Source organism: Mya arenaria, chromosome 3 (assembly GCF_026914265.1).
Source record: "Mya arenaria isolate MELC-2E11 chromosome 3, ASM2691426v1".
Taxonomy (NCBI): Eukaryota; Metazoa; Mollusca; class Bivalvia; order Myida; family Myidae; genus Mya; species Mya arenaria.
Window position 1 is genome coordinate 85,356,234 of NC_069124.1, and position 23,307 is coordinate 85,379,540.

At 34.2% G+C, this 23,307-nt stretch overlaps 1 protein-coding gene across 2 annotated transcripts; it reads left to right on the forward strand.

The window, feature by feature from the left end:
• The first annotated feature begins 13 nt into the window (after positions 1–13).
• On the forward strand, positions 14–23,099 carry LOC128226850 (uncharacterized). Of its 2 annotated transcripts, none has more exons than XM_052936930.1 (6): positions 14–225; positions 2,855–2,942; positions 4,285–4,421; positions 13,922–15,610; positions 16,032–16,097; positions 18,350–23,099. In XM_052936930.1, exons 3-6 carry the CDS (start codon positions 4,320–4,322, stop codon positions 18,539–18,541), a joined length of 2,049 nt encoding a protein of 682 aa, XP_052792890.1. In that variant the 5' UTR covers positions 14–225; positions 2,855–2,942; positions 4,285–4,319; the 3' UTR covers positions 18,542–23,099. The 2 variants fall into 2 exon arrangements, with proteins under 2 accessions (XP_052792890.1, XP_052792889.1); XM_052936929.1 differs by lacking the exon at positions 14–225 and adding an exon at positions 299–376.
• The last annotated feature ends 208 nt before the right edge of the window (positions 23,100–23,307 follow it).

The following is a 23,307-nucleotide window of genomic DNA, read 5'->3' on the forward strand; positions in this document are numbered from 1 at the left end:
ATAATAATTGAAGGAAAGGTTTATTTGACAAATTATAAGTGTACATATTTGGACAGACTGGCAGGGTGTAAACATTGGAATAAATTCAGTTTCTACATTTCTGTGTGTTTTCTGATTATGCCAACAATATTTGGATAACGAACCAAAGGAGGCCGTGATTTTGATGTATGATGCAATTAAAGAGAAAATTAGTCTAGTTTCCAAATATTTAACAGAGGTAACAAGGTGATTGTTAATTTTAAAGTTACTTGAAAATCTGGTGTATTTATCAAAATCCTCTTCTAATTTGGAATTAATTTTGATAATGCTTTAATGTTCTGATTTATTCATTCTGGCTACCCGAACATCTCAAAGGAGTTGATAGTCATACTGACAGGTGAGTAACATCCATTTCAAAAGTTAAAGAAGACTTTTTTCGATAATTGCTAATCTGGTAAAAAGAAGAGCATAACGCTGGGATTTTCTGTCCTTGACTCTTTTGCAGATGTTTTAATAAAATTTAATTAATTTAAATTCTGAAAAGGAGAATGTACACTTCAGTATTTAAACAGTTCTAACATAAATCTATTGTAAATTTTCTTAAATTTTCCTGGTATGTGATTTTATTTGAAAAGTAACTTTGCAAGGAAAATCCATCATTGACGTGAAATGCCGTAATTTCCCCCAAATTTGAGTAAAATCATTCCCTATATAGCTGCAAAAAAATCCGAATTGTTTTCTTTCCTGATATAACTAGAATTTTTTGGCTACTCAGGGTTTTGATATATTCAGGCTTGTTCATTTCTATTAGGGCTTATTCAAATTTTAAGATTACAAGCCCAATTAAAGCGCTTACTGTTCAGAATCCTCATTTTGATCACAGGTATCATTTTCTCGTCCAGAGCATAACTTTAAAACTGCTTTTATAAAATGTCGTACAATGGTAAAGCACAGTGGAAGGAAGTGCATTGGATGAGAACCATAACTCTGACTTCACTTATTACAGAGTAATTGCCCTTTGTAACTTTTTCTTCTCCACATCATAACTTCTAAATTAATGATAAGTCAAAATGCAGTGTACAAGAACCTGAATTATAACTGAACTTGAACTAATTACAGAGTTATTGCCATTTGTTACCTTTCCTTGTCTGCAGCATAAGTTTAAAACTATTGGATGGAATTTAATAAAACTTCATACAATATGTATAATAGCACTTGCTGCTTCTAAAATGTAGCTACATCACATTATCAATCAAATTTTCGAGTAGCTGAAACTTTGATGTTGATACCAGTAAAGTTCGTGGAAGATCTAAGTTGATGATTACATGAGTCTGTCTTCATGAACCCTCTTAGTGAAAATTTTCTTCTCAGTGAAATTGTTTGAATTTTTAGCAACAATTATTTTAAATACCCTTTCCTTTTTAAATGAAATGTTTTCATACACTTTTATTATATGGATATTTTTTGGTTAATTTTTGTATGACTGTGTTTAAACATTGTTAGTTTTCTTTAAATACAACTTCTTAAAAAAGAGAATTTTTACTAAGATGATTCTTGTTCTAAGATGCATTTTGAATATGGACCATGCAGTTTGAGCAAATAAGGTATGATTTATAATAATATTTCATCAACATTTCTATAGTTTTCTTTTCTCTTTGTTATGAAATGAAAAAATACCGATATAGACCTAATAATTATGTGATAATTTAAGACAAAAGATTGAGTGTAAATGAGGATAGATGAATGGTTTATTTTTGCCAAGTCATTACTTCCATGATAAGCTTGCCCATTGGGTATTTACACAACTTATGGTTTTAAGGGAATCAAACAAAAAGTTGAAGTTTAATAACTCTTTCACACATTATTATGCCATCTGTTCTGTTTAGTTCAAAATCTCAATTCGTCTCAACAACTTTTCTTAATTATTAAAGTTGTGTAAAAATGTTGCTTTATGGAGACAATCAGTATAGCTTGCGTTCAATATGAATGTGGTTTGTGTTGACATGTTTGAGAGTTCATTAGTTTACTTTGATACTCATGTTTGGCTCTGACTCATATCAGAGAGCCATCTATGTAAACTAACATGTTTGGGTGAAAATATCTGTAAATTTATATAATTATCTTTAATTAATGGCCAGCAGGTGAGGATAGTTTGGTTGCTAGGAAATGTGTCCAAACCAACCAAGGAATGGAAACGGGTTCTAGTTATTAAAATTGTATTTGTCAGCCCATTACAGCGGCTGTTGACATGCAGCTTGCACTTTTACAAGGATGCCAGTGTGCTTGTATCAGAGATTGTATCCATGCAGTGCCGTTACCATGGCACAGAGCATGGCTATGTGTGAAACGCTGGTTCAAAGCTTTTCACCTTCTGACAGTAACATTCTATAATGTAACAGATAATGATGATTAATATTATTGTAGGAGGACATTATGGTATACTAGATGACGTCATTTATCACATAGGGCTCAAAAAGATTCTAACAACAAAACAGAAGATAACTAAAAAATAACTCAATCAAGTCACATTCTGATGAAACTACATTTTAAGTATACACCTCTTAGGATATCCTATTGTATGAGAGTTTGAATGGACAATTTTAATAAACTGCCATTTACAAGATAAACGCCCATATTTGATGCTCCATACAAATTTCTTGACAGTCAGTTTCAAAATTACTCCTGACTCTCCCATTCTTACAAGGTGCAGTATTGGGTGGCGTGTTGTTGATCCATGCACCCTCGTCATTGAGGACCACTTACCATTGGTATCAAAAGTACAAAATGGAAAGAAGTGAAAGAGTTGTGTTATATAAAGGAAAAGTGTTTCAAAATAGTTAAGTTTCGACATGTTACAGTTTGTTCACATTTCCAGGTGCAAGTGATGATGAATGTTCTTAATTCCCCTGACTGTTGACTGCTCCACGTTAGCTCTGGTCCATTCTGCTGATGATGGATGTCCGGTGAGTAGTAGCAGTAGGACAGTTTGATAATGGGCAGATTTTAACATAAATTTAACTGCTTAGTTATTTGAAAAAAAGGTGTTGGTGTATGCTAGCCATGCTTTTGTGAAACAAAATATTGGTTGATCTTTTTATTCTTATTTATTTTTCACAAAGAGTTCAAATCAACACATACATAGTCATTTCTATATTGAAAGTGAATTTTTTAAGCATTTATAGCTCGACTATTCGAAAAATAGGTGGGCTATACTACTCGCCCCAACGTCGGCGTCGGTGGTTAGGGCAAGTTGGAATTTTTACTTATAAATCTAATACCCTTCATTCAATTGACTTAATACTTCACACAGTTGTTCAGGGCCACCACATGATGAGGCTAGATAACTCCATATTATCTTTTATACAAATTATGGCCCCTGATTGACTATGGAACTTAGGTTAAAGTTTTAGGGCAGGTTGGGATATTTATTAATAACTTCTATACCCTTTGTTCAATTGACTTAATACTTCACACAGTTGTTCAGGACCATCACACAATGAGGGTACATAACTCCATATTATCCATAATACAAGTTATGGCCCCTGATTGACTTAAGTTAAAGTTTTAGGGCAGGTTAAAGTTTTAGGGCAAGTTGGGATTTTCACTTATAAGTCCAATACCATTCTTTCAATTGACTTAATACTTCACACAGTTGTTCAAAGCCACCACATAATGAGGTTAGATAACTCCATATTATCTTATATACAAATTATGGCCCCTGATTGACTATGGAACTTACATAGCTCCATATCCTTAATACAAGTTATGGCCCCTGATTGACTTAGGTTAAAGTTTAAGGCAAGTAAAAGTTAAGGGCAAGTTGGGATTTTAATAAAAAAACTTCTATACCGTTCATTCAATACACTTAATAAAATTCAAAATTATTTAGGACCATCTTACAACAAGAAACATTTAACCCTAAATACAAATTATGGCCCTTGAATTACTATTTTTTTTTTTTTTTTTAATTTCTTTAGAAAGGCATATTTGTATATTCTTAAACACATTTTCATAATGGGAAATCAAGTTATTTGAATGACTTGCGTCATTGTTCGGGCGGGCTGGTGGGAGGACAACATCAAAGTCACCTTATGTATCGAATAATTTTAGTTAGGTTTGACATAAAGAGACCAAACTTGGTAATATTACATGGTTATTGTATTCACTTCTAAGTCAAAGCGGCGTAGTCGAGCGCGCTGTCTTACGACGGCTCTTGTTTTAGTGCTTTCCAAGTACAAAAACTATTACACCACATGTACAAAACTCCATCATTCTGAGCACTAGATCATGTGAACTTTGTTTCAGGCACACATCATGACAGACCACACTCCTCTATTTAAATGAAGCGCTTAAGTGACATACAGCCTACAATGACTCATATTATAGGTGTTGATGAGATTGGGCAATGTCGGTCTGGACCTCACAATGATATAGACCTTCAGGTAATTAAACATTATTCAAAATATTGTTTTGTTCTGCATATGACTGTTTGTCATTATTCATAAAATAATATTTGGCAAAAAGGCATGGTTCTATTTCATAGTGTTTATTGTTGCAGCAAACATAATGTATTTTCAATGGTGACTATCATTTCACTTAATTGTCAGCTCAAATTTATTTGCCCTTGTCTGTCTTCCTGTTCGCCTGAAAATCTTAATTCATGCTCTGCTTCAGTACCCTTTGAGCTAGACTTGTGAAGGGAAGTTATTCCGCAAGTTATTCACCTGAAGTTTTATTCAGTAGGGCTTTATTAAGTAGGGCTTTATTCAGTAGGGCTTTATTCAGTAGGGCTTTATTCACCATGGCTTTATTCAGTAGGGCTTTATTCACCATGGCTTTATTCACCATGGCTTTATTCAGTAGGGCTTTATTCACCATGGCTTTATTCAGTAGGGCTTTATTCAGTAGGGCTTTATTCACCATGGCTTTATTCAGTAGGGCTTTATTCAGTAGGGCTTTATTCAATAGGGCTTTATTCACCATGGCTTTATTCAGTAGTGCTTTATTCAATAGGGCTTTATTCACCAGTGCTTTATTCAATAGGGCTTTATTCACCATGGCTTTATTCAGTAGGGCTTTATTCAGTAGTGCTTTATTCACTAGGGCCTTATTCACTAGGGCTTTATTCACCAGTGCTTTATTCAGTAGGGCTATAATCCCATTGCTTTTTTCAGTAGGGCTCTATTCAGTTGGGCTTTATTCAGTAGGGCTTTATTCACCAGGGTTTTATTCAGTAGGGCTCTGTTCAGTTGAGGTTTGTTCAGTAGGGCTTTATTCAGTGGGGCTGTATACACCAGTGCTTTATTCATTTAGTAGGGCTTTATTCAGTAAGACTTTTTCATAAGGGCTTTTTCACCAGGGCTTTATTCACCAGGGCTTATTCCAGTAGGGCTTAATTCACCAGGGCTTTTTCAGTAGGGCTTTATTCTTTATTCATCAGGGCTTGATTCAGTAGGGCTTTATTCACCAGTGCTTTATTCAATAGGGCTTTATTCAGTAGTGCTTTATACACCATGGCTTGATTCAGTAGGGCTTTATTCAGTAGGGCTTTATTCAGTAGGGCTTTATTCAGTAGGGCTTTATTCAGTAGTGCTTTATTCACCAGTGCTTTATTCACCAGTGCTTTATTCAATAGGGCTTTATTCAGTAGTGCTTTATTCACCATGGCTTTATTCACCAGTGCTTTATTCAATAGGGCTTTATTCAGTAGGACTTTATTCACCATGGCTTTATTCAATAGGGCTTTATTCAGTAGTGCTTTATTCACCAGTGCTTTATTCACCAGCGCTTTATTCAGTAGGGCTTTATTCAGTAGGACTTTATTCACCATGGCTTTATTCAGTAGGGCTTTATTCAGTAGGGCTTTATTCACCAGTGCTTTATTCAATAGGGCTTTATTCAGTAGGACTTTATTCACCATGGCTTTATTCACCATGGCTTTATTCAGTAGGGCTTTATTCACCATGGCTTGATTCAGTAGGGCTTTATTCACCATGGCTTTATTCAATCCTTGACTACTTCAAAAGGAACTGCCAAGTAGTCTGATTCTCATTTTTCCAAAAGTATTGACTTAAAGTAATGGATATTGATGGTATATTGTTTGACATTAGAAGTTGTGCAGTGTCCTTGGGTGGTTTCTTTTTACATTTTATTTATCAAAATCAGTTAGACCCCATAACTTACTGTCTTCTTGTGTATCACAAAAATTGTATGCCTTATAGCCAGTTGGTTTGGGCGCTACCAAGAAGAGAAGGGAGGGGTTAGAAAAAGGCTTAATCAATCAAACATCATGGCAGAGAAAAATTATATTTTTATTAAAAGAAATGATGTTTACAAATTTTTGAACAAAATATTCATTAAAAATTTCCAATTTTTTAGAATAACTATTCATTAAAAAACATTAATGTATGATTATATATTTTAGAAATTAATGGAAAACCAAATTATCATTCTACCCAAATTTTCATTTTATTTGTCAAAACTGTATTAATATTGATAATCAATTTTTATTCTGAACAGAACTGGCCCCTTATTTACTTTATTTGACTTGATTTGTTGTTTTGGACCATTATCTTTTGAGATGAATGATACTACACTGCACATCTCCCACCATTTTGCTTTGTCTTTTTTGCCTCTACTTGATATTTGGAAGAGATCAGAGCTTCTGAAAACAGAAGACTGACTAACAAACAGTTTTGAAGAATTCTACTGTTTTCAGAAGCTCTTCTGTTGTCCCAATCAGACTGACTGTAGCAGGCTAATGTAGGAAATTTTCCTCAGGAAAATCATGGGTCATCCTGTCCACTGTGTCCCCTTATTTACATGGTATGACCTGAAATTCATATTTTTTGTAAAAAATAATTAATTATAATTACGATATCAAAAGATGAAGGTATAAAAAAATCAATGTTATAAGCCTAAACCCTTGTCATAAATATAGTTCCCAATTGCAACATTACAGTTTTTGTTTGGTGATTGCCAATGGTTTTGATTGCAATGCTATCAGATCTCAGTATCTCTTCAAATGTAGGATATAAATGTGCCACAACAATTACTAAATTCTGTGATGAATTAAACTCGAATGAGAACATTTCTGTATAAATTTCTATAGTATGATCAGCTAAGATAAATATTGATATTGCTTTGAAAGACTTTACCTGAAAGAGAGGTTGAACCGGTTTGAAGCAAGAAATTGTTATCCATTATTGGATGTTTTGTTGTTTCCATAGTGATGCATTGAAAAAAATGAGATGATAGAGATTCAATATTACTTTACTGTCAAATGTAAAAGCCCTCTTAAATGCATCTCAATTCGCGATCTTCTCATAAAAATAAGTACTGGAATGGACATCTTTCAAAACATGTAAGTAATAAGTATGTTGACATTAAATTTTTATATAAACACACTACGACTCAAATGTAATTTGAAATATTGTGGTATTTTCATTTTATTTTAAAATAATATCATCTGGTTTTGATCAAACTAATAATTTGAAAAAGAGCCAAATTTGAGCCACAAATCAAGATATTTTTTTGGGCAAAATACTGTAATATTTAGTTATAATCAGTCCAGAAAATGATATAACTTTTTTAAACCCATTCAACCTTATGCTTGACACTTTGTGTAAAACATTAATATACTATTTGCATAATTTAGTGCATAAACATTGATAATAAAGTGTGTTTCCATAGGAACCAGTCATTCAATGGTACTATTATACTTACTATTTCATTACATCCTACATAGCAGTTGAGCTGCAATGACATCTTCTGGGCATTAAAGTATCAGTCCAGATGCAATTTCATCTTCTGGGCATCAAAGTATAAGTCCAGCTGCAATATCATCTTCTGGGCATCAAAGTATCGGTCCAACTGCAATGACATCTTCTGGGCATCAAAGTATCAGTCCAACTGCAATGACATCTTCTGGGCATCAAAGTATCAGTCCAGCTACAATGACATCTTCTGGGCATCAAAGTATCAGTCCAGCTACAATGACATCTTCTGGGCAATGAAATATCAGGGCAGCTCCACTGTCATCCAGAGGCTATCAAAATATCAGTGCAGCTGCAATATCATCTAATGGGCATCAAATTTTAGGGCAGCTGCAATGTCATCTAATGTAAATCAACGTGTCAGTGCAGCTGCAATGTCATCTACTGGGCATCAACATGTCAGTGCAGCTGCACTGTCACCTACTGGGCATCAACATTTGGTGCAGATGCAATGTCATCATCTGGAAATAAACATGTCAGTGCATCTGCAATATCATCTAATGGGCATTGAAATCTCAGGGCAGCTGCAGTGTTATCTACTGGGCATTATAATATCAGAGCAGCTTCAATGTCATCTTCTGGGCATTAAAATATCAGAGCAGCTGCAATGTCATCTACTGGGCATTAAAATATCAGAGCAGCTGCAATGTCATCTTCTGGGCATTAAAATATCACAGCAGCTGCAATGTCATCTATTAGCCATCAAAATATCAGTGCAGCTGCAATGTCATACTGGGTATCAACATATCAGAGCAGCTGTAATGTCATCTACAGGGCATCAAAACATATCAGAGGAGCTGTAATGTCATCTACTGGGCATTGAAATATCAGAGCAGCTGCAATGTCATCTACTGGGCATTAACATATCAGTGCAGCTGCAATGTCATCTACTGGGTATCAACATATCAGAGCAGCTGTAATGTCATTTACTGGGCATCAACATATCAGAGCAGCTGTAATGTCATCTACTGGGCATCAACATATCAGAGCAGCTGTAATGCCATCTACTGGGCATCAACATATCAGAGCAGCTGTAATATCATCTACAGGGCATCAACATATCAGAGCAGCTGTAATGTCATCTACTGGGCATTGAAATATCAGAGCAGCTGCAATGTCATCTACTGGGCATTAACATATCAGAGCAGCTGCAATGTCATCTACTGGGCATTAAAATATCAGGGCAGCTGTAATGTCACCTACTGGGCCTTAAAATATAAGTGCAGATACAGCTACACCTGCAGGAAATCAAGATATCAGTGCAGCAAAAACTTATTAACAGAAAAATGGACATTGCCTTTGTCTAGATGTTCTTGAATGTCAGCAAAGGGCCTTGATTCTCTCCTGTGGCAGCATTTCCATTTTGCCACAAGTAGCAACGCTCATATTTTGCTTGTTTTCACATAACCTTGGGTCAAAGTGTGGACATCTAAAAAACATTGTTCACAGGGGTGGCGGTGTGGCACGGGGAGCTGTGACAAGTGATTTCCTGCACACATAGCAGGCCCTATCAGCTGTTTACATGTTTGCACCATTAGAAGAGGATGATCTACTCACTAATGGACCATTTATCTGTCTGTCACACAAACTTCCAGCTTCATTCTGCAATTTTTCCCTTTTAAGGCCACACCAGTTCACTTCTTGGGCGAAACTCTCATTCACAAATTATTTTGTTTTGCAGTATAATAATACAATAATACATATCTCGACATCATTATCATCTATAGTAGTAAATGTTCTAAATGCTTTGTTTTTGTATGAATTGCTTTAAATAGATGCCCACATATGGAACGGAATCTTAACTGCATAATTTGTCAACTAATATTAATCACAATTTAAAGTGACACTCTTATTCAAAACCAATACATACACAAGTATAACAAACATTACTTTTGAGTGATAAACTTGTTACTACCAAATAATGCAGTTATGGAAAATATTGATTACTGAAAATAAGATTTTAACCATGTATTTAATTGCAGAAAGCACAAAAATGTTTAATGATTGGTGAATGCTATAGGGTTTACTGCGATCTACTATAGTCTCGTAAGGCAGAAATACCCATGTTTAATGCACATTTCTTTCAAATTAAGTTCGGTATCCTTCATAAGAACCATTGTTTTCAACATTTATTCATCCTTAAAGGACTATTAAAGCAATATTATTAATTCTGGTAATTCTTATTTGGTAATTAGAGTGCATCTTTAATGAGCACATAAATCAACTATGATTAACCTGAAAAGAATCATTTTACATGGTCAACATGTGCAAACATAAATAAGTAGGAACTATTTAGCAGTATTTAACAATTTTTTAAAAAAATTCTTGGATTTATGTATGAAATCTTTTTGTTGTGAAGGTCTCAGTTTTCGTTCAAGAACATGATTTATTTACAGATACTCTTAGTGAAAGAACTATGAATTCAAAGGACAGGAACCGATGAAATATTGTTATGAAACTGGGTACATTTTGTGTCCAAAAGTTTAAAAGTTTGTGTTGATGGATCTTGCTGAACTCTGTTGACCTGTGAGTATTGTTAATGGGGATTTAAAGCACAAACATGCCCCTTCTGAAGGCTTAAGGATGCTTTGTAGACTCAACTGTCCCGGTCATTTTATGAATGTGATTCTCACCATTTTGATGTGGTTTTACGTTTCGATTCACCCCTTTAGTTTTGTATTTGCTTTTATCACAGAAAGGATGTTGCCAGCATTCCGAGATAAGCTACTAGGCCGTCTATTACTCATTAGGATAATGCCCATCTAAGACTGTAGTGATGTATATTTGCTTACAAAGTGACCCAATTGTTTTTCTCTATGGACTGTTTTACAACTTAGAAAACAGAGTAAGGAAGTGTTGGATGTGTCACTGTGCTTTAACTTTTGTGCCTTCTTCTGCAATTCTCAGTTTAAAAAAACAAAACAGTTTAACTGTGTAAGTGTCTTTAAAACCTGCGATGTCAATGGTTGCTGGGGATGTGCCGTGTATCCAGACGCAGGACCACGCCTGGAAACAACAGGTACGACTCAACTGCAGAAGGGAAGTCAGGAGCATGCCCGAAATTCCCATGTGGATTGCTTGGTATTCACACCTATATTGTTATAAGTTGCAGCCATCTAGTAACTATTTGGCAATCTCTTATGGCACACATAAGAGCAATACGTTGGTCAGTATAGTCACTTAGAACAGCACACTTGTAATGTGGGCATCACATCAGGGCTAAGCTTCCATTTTGATCATGTTCGCTAATTTTATCCTTATAAGCATCTAAAGCCATACTTTCTCATAAATCTGGTAATGAATATATTTCTAAGCTGGACATGATAATATTCATTCATTAGAAACCTATTTGTGTTACAAAAAAATAATGTTACAGTCACCAGAGGTCAAACACCGGTGACAGAAGAAACAAAGGGAGATTAGGTCTCTTTAAAATAAGCATTTTTTTTTATGTCAACAACGTTCTATTATAGGAGAAACTTAAGGGGGGACATAAGTTCATGGAAAATTCTCTACTTTGGTTATTATGTTGACTTATATCAGGAATAAAGAAAAAATAGCCGGTTGAAGTATTCCTTATAATCATGCTATTACTTGAGAGTGAAACTTGTCAACAAAAATGTTCCAGTTTATGTTCACCATCACCCATTGACAAGAAATATGAGCATTTAAAATGATTGAATTCTTTCATCTCAATTTTTGATAACTGCTGACTACAGGTACTCTTTTAAATCCTTCTTTTTGTGTTTTTTTAGCTCATCTTAGCAGAAAGTGCTCAAGATGAGCTTTTGTGATCGTTCAATGTCCGGCGTCCAGCATTAACATTTTAAAAACTTTAAACATCTTCTCTGAAACTCCATGGCCAAGACAAATGATGTTTGGTATGCAGCGTCAGTGCAATGGTTCTTTACCAATTTGTTAAAATTATGTCCTTGGGCTGAAAAATGGCCCCACCCCAGGGGCCATTTTGAGTCCATGTAAGATGGTGAAACATACCTGCAATATCTTAATAAACATCAAAATATTTGGTAAATCAATATTAAATGAGAATATGTATTAATAGTTTGCATACTGTAAAGAAAGCTAAATATATGACTTCATACGCTGAGTAGCATTGTTGGATAGATGGAAGAACATATATTCAACATCATTATCAATCAATATATACCTCAGATTTTGCAAATATATAGTGGTGTTTATACACCAAGTTCTTAATAATCTGGGTCAATTTGCTCTGCATTGGTTTGTACTACTGTTCAAGTTGACCTCCTTATCAACCAACAAATTACTCGGCAACCATCTACTTTCTTAGCTAGCAGCAACAAATTCAATGATCACTGATTAGTTTGTCATTTTAATCCTTTGAGCGATATAGGGCCATTTTGGTCTTCTTGTTTTTATGTTTTATAATTTAGAACATCAAAATTTCTGACCTTTATACAAATGTAAATGTATTAAACAAAAATATGTGTTGTATTATAACTTGAATCATATCATTAAATCAATGGTATATAGAAGATTTCCAATCTCACAAAGATAATGCTTGATTTAAGATTCTGAAGTTTTAAGTGTTTGATGCTTCCAACAAAGCCAACATTTAGAAATGATGGAGTGTTGTCATGCAAACCGTCTCTGATATAAAACATTTTGTGAGATAAAGAGTTCTCATTAGAACACCATAAATTGTTGTCACAAGGTAATTGTTAAGTCCTTATTTATTATGAACCTGAAAGGTCACATTGATAGGGGTTTTCTTCTTAAGGATTGTCTTCACAACTAATGTTCATCTAAGAAATTTGTATGTTTATTAATATCCATATTTACCATGATTAATGAAGCATATGTAGGGCCGACCAGATGCTGTGTTACACTGGCAGGGAAATCCATGCCAGCTATGAAAGGAACTGTGAAATATATTGATAAATACTCAGCTCATTCATTTTAGTTGAAAGCTGTGGAAATCATTACTGGTTTACAAGTCAAGTCACCACCTTTTAAATGCTTGGAAGTGTTTGTCCTGGGAATGGTAGCTATGACAATAGTTGTGGGGGATAATGGATGAGTGAATATCGTGACATGGGCATGGAGTATAGTTACAGGAGCGGCCTGCAGAAATATGACCACTCTGACTGGGGCGACATGGTAATGTCACCATGCTTAAGCCACGCTCTAAATTGGCTTTTTCAAATGTTTAAACAACAGACACTAACAAAATGCAGTTGATTTCCGATACCAAATATGATGCGCAAATGAAGGATACATATATTAATATTTTGCCTGAGGATAAAATGGTGTAGTTTGGATTTACCATCAAACAATTGTATATGATATGATATATGATATGATATGATATGATATGATAGATAAATATTGTCTTGACTTGAAACAGTCACTTTTGGGTTTGAGGGCTAAACATCAAACTTATTTTTACATATATTTACTGTAAAGGCAAGATCTAACTACACTGGAAAAAATAATCATAATGCTTTATTAATTTACTGAAATCAATTTAATTTCATTATCTGCATGATTTTCCTTCGTTTTTATTTCCAAAAATCAGCATCAACTAGATGGTCTCGGAATGGTAGAAGATTTATATATATAAATGAATGTACACATGATTCACACTAACTTATCACTGGGCCTGGTAAAATTGTCATGTATATGTATATTGGGAAACATCACCGTGGCTGAGTGAGTGGCTTATCAGTAGATCCTAACAAGGAAGATGACTTCTTAATAATGTAACAATAATTACTGGTACATGAACACAAATAACACTGCTGTTCAGTCGACCAATAGAGGATTATGTTTTACCAATAAATAATAGCACATAGTCCCATAATCCATAACATCACTTTGAGCACCTGACATTCAACCTCCGACATCTGACAAGGTGGAGTAAGACACATAAATAAAAATGTACTGGTAGTCAATTTGTATGTTTATATATATATATATTGCAAAGGTCGATAGTTAACTTGATTGTGTATGAACTCGGATACAATACCAGTATGTAAATGAAATTATATAGTGATGCTGTGCGTGTTGGTCTTTGTAATTGCTATCAATTATAAACAATCAAAGAGTTCATCCTGTGTACAGTGTCTTGTAAATCAATTTGTATGTGAGTTTATGCCTTATATTCCAAATGTTGTCCATTTCAGGCAGTGTATGGGGGTCGTATCTTGGGTCGAAGTCCCCTTATGGGCAAGGTAAACCCTGTGTACAATGATACAGGGGGCCAGGTGGTGGACGTTAACAGGAACACAGCACTGCATGTGTTCACATATGAGACATTCCCCAGAACCAAAGAAAGAGAAATGACTGACATCCGGAATGGATCCCCCAGAAATGGGGAGAGCCATAGTCCCAAAATGAATGGTTTTGGGAAAAATGGCCATATCACAAATGGAAATACAGACTTAATGACATATTCAGATCATAACAGTACTTTAACAGATGTGAACAGAAATAAGCTTACCTTCACCAGAAGCCTAAACATATACTCTGATACTGGGCAAGACAGCAGCATGGAGGGAGATACGAGACATTTACCAGGAGACAACCACGATCATATTAAAGGAAGTTTCCAGCTGCTTGAACCTGTTGGGAAGATCAACCAAACTACAGAACTGAAAAATGCTCATAATGAACAGTTTCTTGGAGATACAATATCAGAAAGCTGTAAAACATCTCAAAACACCTGTGAAATCCTTGGGCCTACCAACATTAAAGTTGAAATTGAACCTTACAATGATTCAGATTATTCAAAGATAGACATTCGGAACAAATCCAAATTAAGTGGTTCTTTAAAGCTTTTAGGGTACAACAATGCAGGATTTGAAAATGAGGAGCCTAGTCAAACAAATGTGTGTAAGGCTTCATTTGAAAACAGGGAAAATTGCAAAAGAGATGATGTTCCGAGAGAATTTTCGAATGGGAATTCACATATTATCAATAAATCTGGTCTAGTAATCATCACAAATGATAATCCTATAGTGTCCGATGATGATGGTGAAGAGAAGGAGCCAGTTGAGATTGTAACAGAGGTAATAGTCCACAGTGTTCCAGAACACTCTGTCGGGCTGCGGAGGAAAGCACCTAAGTACTCGGATGTGGACCGGGTTTGTCACAGCATCGACACTGACGTCAACGACTGGCCAGACCTCGGCAGTCTGGTGCGGGGTGGTGAGATCAAGGAAGATGTGGGGACTGATTTTGGTCGTACTGCCAGGAACTGGGATGGGGACCTTGATACTGGCTGTACTGATATAGGTGTGCGTGAGGTCCATGGTAGGGCCTCTTCAATGCCTGATAACGAGCACTTTACTGGAGACTCTGGGTATGAGACTATAGCTTACGTCCATGAAACAGATAATGATTTAGATGATCAAATTATTGATGAAACTAGAGAAAAGGAATCAAAGTATAAAAAGAACACAAAGAGTAAAAGTGCCAAAGTCTCATCAAAAGGGTCCTCTGCCAATGATGGCTCAACTAGGACTCTGAAATCCATTTTATCCAACAGTATGAGTGCGTCACAGTGTTCCTGCTCTCAGCATAGTGATTCAAGGCATTCAGACTCGGACTCCGAAATCCAGGAAATGAAATCTGTGAAGTTTTCTCAAGATACTGTATTCAATGAAAACAAAAATAGTAAATATAAGCAGGAAAGGATTGCTAGGATTAACCTACGGGAGATATATCATGGTAAGATTGTCAGTGAGACAGCCATGGCCAAAATGAACCCACTGTTTACAGATGAGGAAGGGAAGACAGGCAGCATCACAGATGATGAGAAGCTCGCTTACAAAACTGCGCTTAAACAGGCCATGGCCCTTTCCAAGGCAAAGGTAAGGGGACATTGGTTGGGAAGTCAATTAGTGTAAGAGGTGAAAGAACAGTCTCAGATAAATGGTAGTGCAACTGACATCCAAATAAAAAAATGACCTCATATTCAGTTATAAATGACTTGCAAACATTAAAACAATGTTATTTGAATGGTGTCTAAATCCAGATCAGTGGTCCAGGGTAAAACAAAAGAGGGGCGACAGATTGACATTGTTCACTTGGGCAATCTTAGAACACCACCCCCCTGGATCCCCCTGGATCCAGTGTAATGTAGTATTGATAGAGTTCCAGGTTCTCATTCTATGTTTATGTCATTCAGTGTAAGAAGTAGATAGTCTAGTAATATCAATACTAATAAAACAATTTGAAGAGTACTCAGAAAACTTATAGAAAACTTACATTTAGATTTGAATGTAATTGCAGGGAGAAGGATTAAACCAGCCCTCTTACATGGAACAGTACCTTATTCTCAAGGCTCATGGTCTCAAGGTAACTTACAGCACTGCACCCAACTTACATTTCTTGTTTATAAGACATAATTATATGAGGACAATAAGAAAAAAGACAAACCAAAATGTGTACTCAATGTCCAGTTCATGCTTTTGGTAAAACTGGCTATAATCTGAGTGATTTTTTTGAAGCAGTTTCTTACTCTTAAGACTTGTCAAAACTTGGGAAGGTTCTTACAATTTTAAATTGAGGCTTTTATGGTAATATGAGGTAATATGATTTAACAAGAAAAGAAAAAAAAACCTGTTACTTAACTGAAAGAACATTCCTCTGTGCAAATGGTCATTTCATTATATCATACAAATGCAATCATGTTTGTCTTAAAAATAAATAAAAGCATATGAAGATTTATTGTGAAACAATTTTAATACATGTACAGTAAAACTGCGGTCATTCGAACAAGCGATTGTTCGAGAACTGGCATTCCCTCGAGGTGGGAGCTTGGTCCCGAACTTTTTTCCTTCTATTTACATATAAAAATTTATCTTCGCTGCATCGAAACCTAATTATGTAGAGGAGTCGAGCAATATTCTCGGTCCCAAGTACACAAATCATGCACAAAACCTTATGGCTCCCTCGAGGTCATTATTTCACACTTTTTCCCGAACACAAGTTCCAAAATAAACAAACAATTGCTAGGTATTAAAATTTTCGCAAGTGGTAAAATTTGAAATGACAGTTGAAAGGCAATTGATAAGGTGTGAAAAAACGTTTAAAACTGTTAACGCATGACCGATATTAGTTGATATGGTCATTTTAGAAGGTAATTATGAGAAGTTAATGACGAGAAGTTAATTGTGAAAAATGTAAATGAGTAATAAAAATATGAATAAACACTTCCACATCGATCCAACATCGTAATCTCTGAAAAGAATCCCTTTTTGTCACTTTGCTTTGCAATATGGCCATTTTGTAAAAAAAACAACGATTTATTGATATTTCTTTTACATTTTATATTTAGTATACATATAGTAAACGACAGCCTTTGAACATATGAGTGATTTCAACAACGCAACACATAATCGGTTCCTTAGTAAACAGACTACTTTATACTTGAAATACACTGAAATATATTTCATAACAGACTGGAGAATTGAAAATCGGGTCATTCGAAACATCGGTTCCCTCGAGGTTTAAGCTCGGTCCCCGGCGACCTCGAGCCATCGCAGTTTTACTGTATCTGGTTAAATTTGCTTTTTATGCACTTTTCTCTTTTTTTAAAGGCTTTCTCTGAACTGTATCAACTTGACATTTGTTAACATGAATGTCCTTACAAGGAGGTATTGATTATAGATTATATGCCTTTTCATATCCTTTTGCATATCATGGTCATACTTAAAAATCCAATCTTGTATCAGTTTGTAGTCTGTGTTGTCAGCTTCCTTTTACACATTCATGTTTTTTTTTAATATTTTGCATATATTGACATTTTTTTCATGGAATCCCAGGAAAGCCAAGAGCAATTTCATTGGTTAAAACTAAGAACGGTGTGATCAAAATGGAAGAAATCAAAGGAGGCATATATAAAAAGGAATATAATGAAGGGATGATTTCATGCTTGTTATAAGATTGATAAACATTCATATGTCCAGGCCACATTCTGTTAGATCTGTACCGGTATATGTTTACACGAAAAACTTGATTATAATTTTGATGCAGGATTACAGAAAATTGTCTGATCATAATATCCTCTTATTATTTTATGAGAGAAAAAAAAATCAAAGAAAAAGTCACTTTATTGTTCTCTTTGATGGGTTGTCTGTTTCCCTGAAATTTTACCTTGTCTTCCTTTACTTTTTTTGCAATAATTTCTCATAAATTCTAATGTTATTTTTTATCCTGAGATTTTTTGTCAAATTAGTTGTCCTTAAAATTAGCTTTGAAGCTTTGTTGTTGTTGACAAAGTCACGAATATTTTAATGCTCTAATTATGCAGACAAATTTCTTTTCTTGCACTATTTTTTAATTGTTTTTCATCCTGATATCAAATTAATTGTCTTTAATCATAGCCATGGATTTTGGTTCTAAGAATGTCTCTTGATAATTGTCAATTGAGAAGTGCTTTCTTGAAAACATTCTGTTGCATATAAGTTGCTACAGAGCACTCCAGAGAAAACCTCATATACAGCTCACCACTGAGATTTGTTCTATCTGTAATGAGCTATTTATATCTGATTTTACTTGTTAAAAATTACAGTATCTTACAATTTTGACCTGTTTTTATGTTGCAGGCGGGAGATGACGACATAGAGCAGCTGCCAGAGTGGATGGAGAAGCCAGCCTATGACCGCCTGATCCAGCGGACACTTGCCAAGGAGCGGAGGAAGTGTGTAGTCAAGTGGACACTCGTGCTGGTTACAGTGTTCATCATCACTGCCGTCGCAACAGTGCTGGGCATCCACTTTCAGGAGGGCTTCTCCTGAGCTCATCAAATGGCTCGCCTGTGGGCAGGGTTTTAAAACTGGGTGTGAAACACCGCATTAGTTATCACTTATTACATTGTTTATTTTGAAGCAAAATCACCATTTCAGCATTCACATTTAACACTAGTAGACAAGAGTGCACATTTTTCATGTGAAGGATCACAAGGAGAAACAGTGTTTAAATGTGTCAGTGTTAAGGCATGAATGTTCTATGCTTTTTCAAAATTATGTGATGGCAGGTCTGCCAGGATAAACTAGTCGGCAGAGCAAACATTTCCACTTGTAATGATCATTTATCAAGGTTTTCCATTGGAAAATGCCACCATAGGCTAATATTTACTTAAAAAAAAAAATTCCTATAAATGGTCAACTGATTACCTAATTAATTAGTGACTGGTCACTTCACCTTGAAGTTAAGTTTTTAACATTGTGGTCAGAATGATAAATAAATTAATTTGCCCTTGTGAGTTTGTGTTATAATTCAAAAATTGTTTCTTATCATTTATTTCAATACTTCTTTTGAAGATTGATGTTTGAAGTATTGTATGCAATCAGTGTTTATAAACTTAAGTTTAACTTTTAACTTCCTCCTATATTTTTTTTCAAAATGTACATGTGTGAATGTTTTCTTTTTATTTATTTGATTTGCATATTGAGCAATGTTATCAACAATCTCTTGATTATAAAAATAGGACATATTTTGTGAAACAGTTTAAAAATGCAAATGTTTTCTTTGGCCATTAAACATTCAGTTAGAAATATATATCCTTATAAATGGTAATTTGGTAAATGGTTTAGATAGAATGAGTACGGTAGTATATTTTCAAGTTTTAATAATAATGACAATCTGACATTTACTAGGCTGTCTCAATGATTTAATGATTCATTTTTTTCATTTATTTATATACAGTAAGTATGTTATAGATTAACATAATATCTATTACTGTTAACACATATATATAATTATGACAATTTTTCTTACTATAAAAAAATGTACAATGGTGTATTTAAGATGTTGTCAGCAGCCATAAAAGGAACAATTGTTTGAGATTTGTACAAAAACAACATTCTATTTGGTTTTCATAAAAATCCGGTGTAATCTTGCTTTGTCAAATACTGTATTTTTAGCAATGCCAGAAAAATAATGCTAGGAGTGACTAAGGTGTGTATTACGTCACACAACCACTGGTTGTACAGAATAAATGTTTATTTCAACACCTGGAAACACATTATTAACATGCTGCTGATTATAGCAACAATTCATGATGACGTCCTTATGATCATGATCATTATCAGTCAACTTGATAAAACTATGAATAATATCATGTCAACTGTTGTTAATAGTTCATATGTTTGTGGACATTTATGATTTCATAACTGTTTTTCGGACCTGAATTATTTTATAATTGTTTTAAAGAACCAAATTACTGTTTGATTACAAATAAGAGATTGGTGAATTGTAAAAAGAAGGGCTAAAACCACTCCAAGATACTGATTTATAGATACAAATATCTGTATCTGACATACATTGTACATTCACAAGACATATAAAACCCAAGACATATAAAACCTGTTCTCAGATTTCAATCAATCTTGTTCTTGGAAATCTGTCACATGTTATTAACCTAAGAAACAAAACAACCCCATATTTTTTCAAATAGTCCATATTGTTGATGTTTCTTTGATTTGAACCCTATAAAAAATTTTGTGTTTTGTTATGTTTTCATAAATTTTATATATTGTTAATTTTAGGTTATGTTTTATAGTTACCGTAGAGACGTTTTTGTCATTTACTTAAGAATTTTGCAAGTCTGAGTTTGAAAGCAATCATTTTTTGCTCACCAATTTATACCCGAATGTAGTAGCTTTTTTTTTCTTTCTCATCAGAATTAATTACAAGTACAGAATAGTTGTATGACTATGCAGGGAAACATGTCAGCGCGGTAGAGAAAGGAGGTGAGAAAAACAAGTGCTTTTGATTATCTAGAACCCATTTATATAAGTGACAACATTTATTTTTAAAATTCAGTGTGATTAATGAATTGACAAAGCTTTGAAACAACTATGTTAGAAAATGACGTTAAATAGCTTCAACATATGTGCCATATTTCTGAGAGGCTTCCCAGGGGATTTTGGTCTGAATTCCAGGGGATTTTGATTTTTACGCAACGAAATTTAGCGCAATATCTACATTTATGATATAAGAATAAATACGAAAACACACTCTTAATTCAATAATTCTAAGCCAACGCCATCATGAACCTTCATTCAATTTCACACTCATAATATTGTGGATGCTTTCTACTGTCAACCTTAACCTAGTTTAAAAAAAATAAATCCATGGGATATAGATCCCCCGGTGGGGCACCAGGGGATGGGTCAGAATTCCGGGGGATTTTCCCCCCCACTGGGGGATATGGCATGTACATGTATGCTTCAATTAAAAGATCATTGACTTAGTTCTGTAACATGTTTCAAGAACATTATATCAAAGTTTGTCTCACTTCTTTTTGGGGGGACAAAGGTGACAAATGGTTATTTCCCATCAGTATACAAATCATAAATATGAGGAAGAAAGCTCACCTTCACACCATACACCTCAATGATAAAATGAAAGTTTCAAAATGATCACTCAAACATTTCATTAGTATGATAAAGCTTTTCAAAATACCATTCAGTTTTTGTATACTGCTAATTCTATTTCTACAAAAAATGAAATAAAACTTTTTTAGAAAGGATATAGTAAATCAAATTTACAAATAACTTCCCTCAGGTATATTGTATATAAATTATACTGTTTTCAGTTGATTGTATTGTTTTGTGATAATTAAGAATTATTTATTAATATTTTGTTATAAGAAGGCATTATTTCATTTTATTTTTCAAATTAGTTATTATTACCGGTAGTTATGATTGAATTGATCTTTGTTACAGATTATGTACTTATGTGATTTTCAATCACAATTTAATATATTATAACTAATCGATTACTACATTAATAACCTTAAATTTTGGTAAGATTTGGTAATTACGAATTATTATCTTTCATTATCCTTTCTAATGAGATCAACACAATGCGTATTTTAAATGTTTAATTCTTGAGGAAATAATATGTTTTAAAAAGGATACCACTATAGGAATTATTTAAAGTTTATGTTAAACATCTGGCCCCAATTTCTCGAAACTTCTTTAGCTTAAAAGGCTTAAGTAGCTTATTCCAATTAGCTAAAACACATACTTAAATGGAATCTTGATAATTAAAAAAGGTTTAATGTGATTTTCGTAACGATAATTTCTATCCAAAGTATAAAAACTCTTAAAGAAGTTAATATTACGCAATTTATAGTAAACCAAAAATAGAGAGCTTAGCTTAATCCTGTTATAAGGGACTTAAGAAGTTTAGAGAAATCGGGGCCTGCAGATTAACAAACGACATTCTGTTCCACACATCTATCAGGGCTGATTTGGTAAGAATGAACAACATGAAGGTTTTAAATGTAATGGTAGTATGTATATTGCCTAGCTTGAATACAGCAACATACACTTATACTGCATTTAATATAAATACATAAATTTTAAATAGATATTTTATACGCTCAGCTAATAAATTAACCTCACTTAGCTATCATCAACCCTTCCGCTGTCTCATGTCAGTCTGCAAGGCCGCCCACGGTCATGTTGTGCAAATATTATCGAGTCTTGTTTAAGGATCAGTCTTGAGTGGTTGTTGTTAAATGGAGGTGTTTTAAAGAGCTGACAATAATTGTTCCATGGTCTGGTTTTTTAGTTATATGACATTGGAAATACAGCAGTATGTTAATAATAGTTTTAAAGATAAATTTACATAGCAACAGATATGGTGACACCTATATTGTAAAAATAGTTTTATTTTGAGCAGAGTGGGAAGGGGTTACACAAAACTGTACTTTACTGATTTGCATATACAGAAACATCAGCGTACATAACTGAAATTCTAACATTAAAATGTTAGACCCCTTCTTGGCTTTGATTGTTATATCATTATTTCCTCATTTTAAATGTACAACATTTGTGAATGTTACGAGTAGTGGCAGCTACATACTCTCAGTTTTACACAACATAGTGAATGTCATACTTCATAGAACACATTTTGTGTTGAATTGTTTGATTCATTTTCATGGGGACATTTCAGAAATATTCCATAGATTACGCATGTTCCTTTCTATATCATTAGCACAAAAACTGTCCTTTTTGTATCAACAGACTGTTTTGTAACCATAGGATAGGAATTTAAAGAGTGAAGGAAAAACCTTTGTTTACTTCTAACAATTCCTGTCAGTGCACTTGTTGTTAAGATGGATGTCTGATGACTGTACTATGTGGCATCTGTGTTACGTTTTGTGTCTATCATATGCTGCCTTATATAGAATAATCCACCAACATCTATGTTAATCTACCAACTTTTGCCTGCATTTATTGAGACTAAAGCTATTGTTAAAAGTTTTGTGATCACATTTTTAACACATTTTATCTCTCCTGTTTGTTAATGATTGTAGTTCTGTTTCTATTTTGTAATAAAAAGAATGTTGCAACCTTGTGTTTTATTTTATATTTTTTTATAATACATCTCTGCAGCATTACTTTGTAGTTTATGTCTAATGTAAACCTTCATGTATATTGAAATTAATAACTGGAAGGGTATAGACACATCATGGATGACCACTGCTGATTTGGGGGGGGAGGGGGGGGAGATATCACACTGGCCACTAACAAGACTTAGGGCGTTT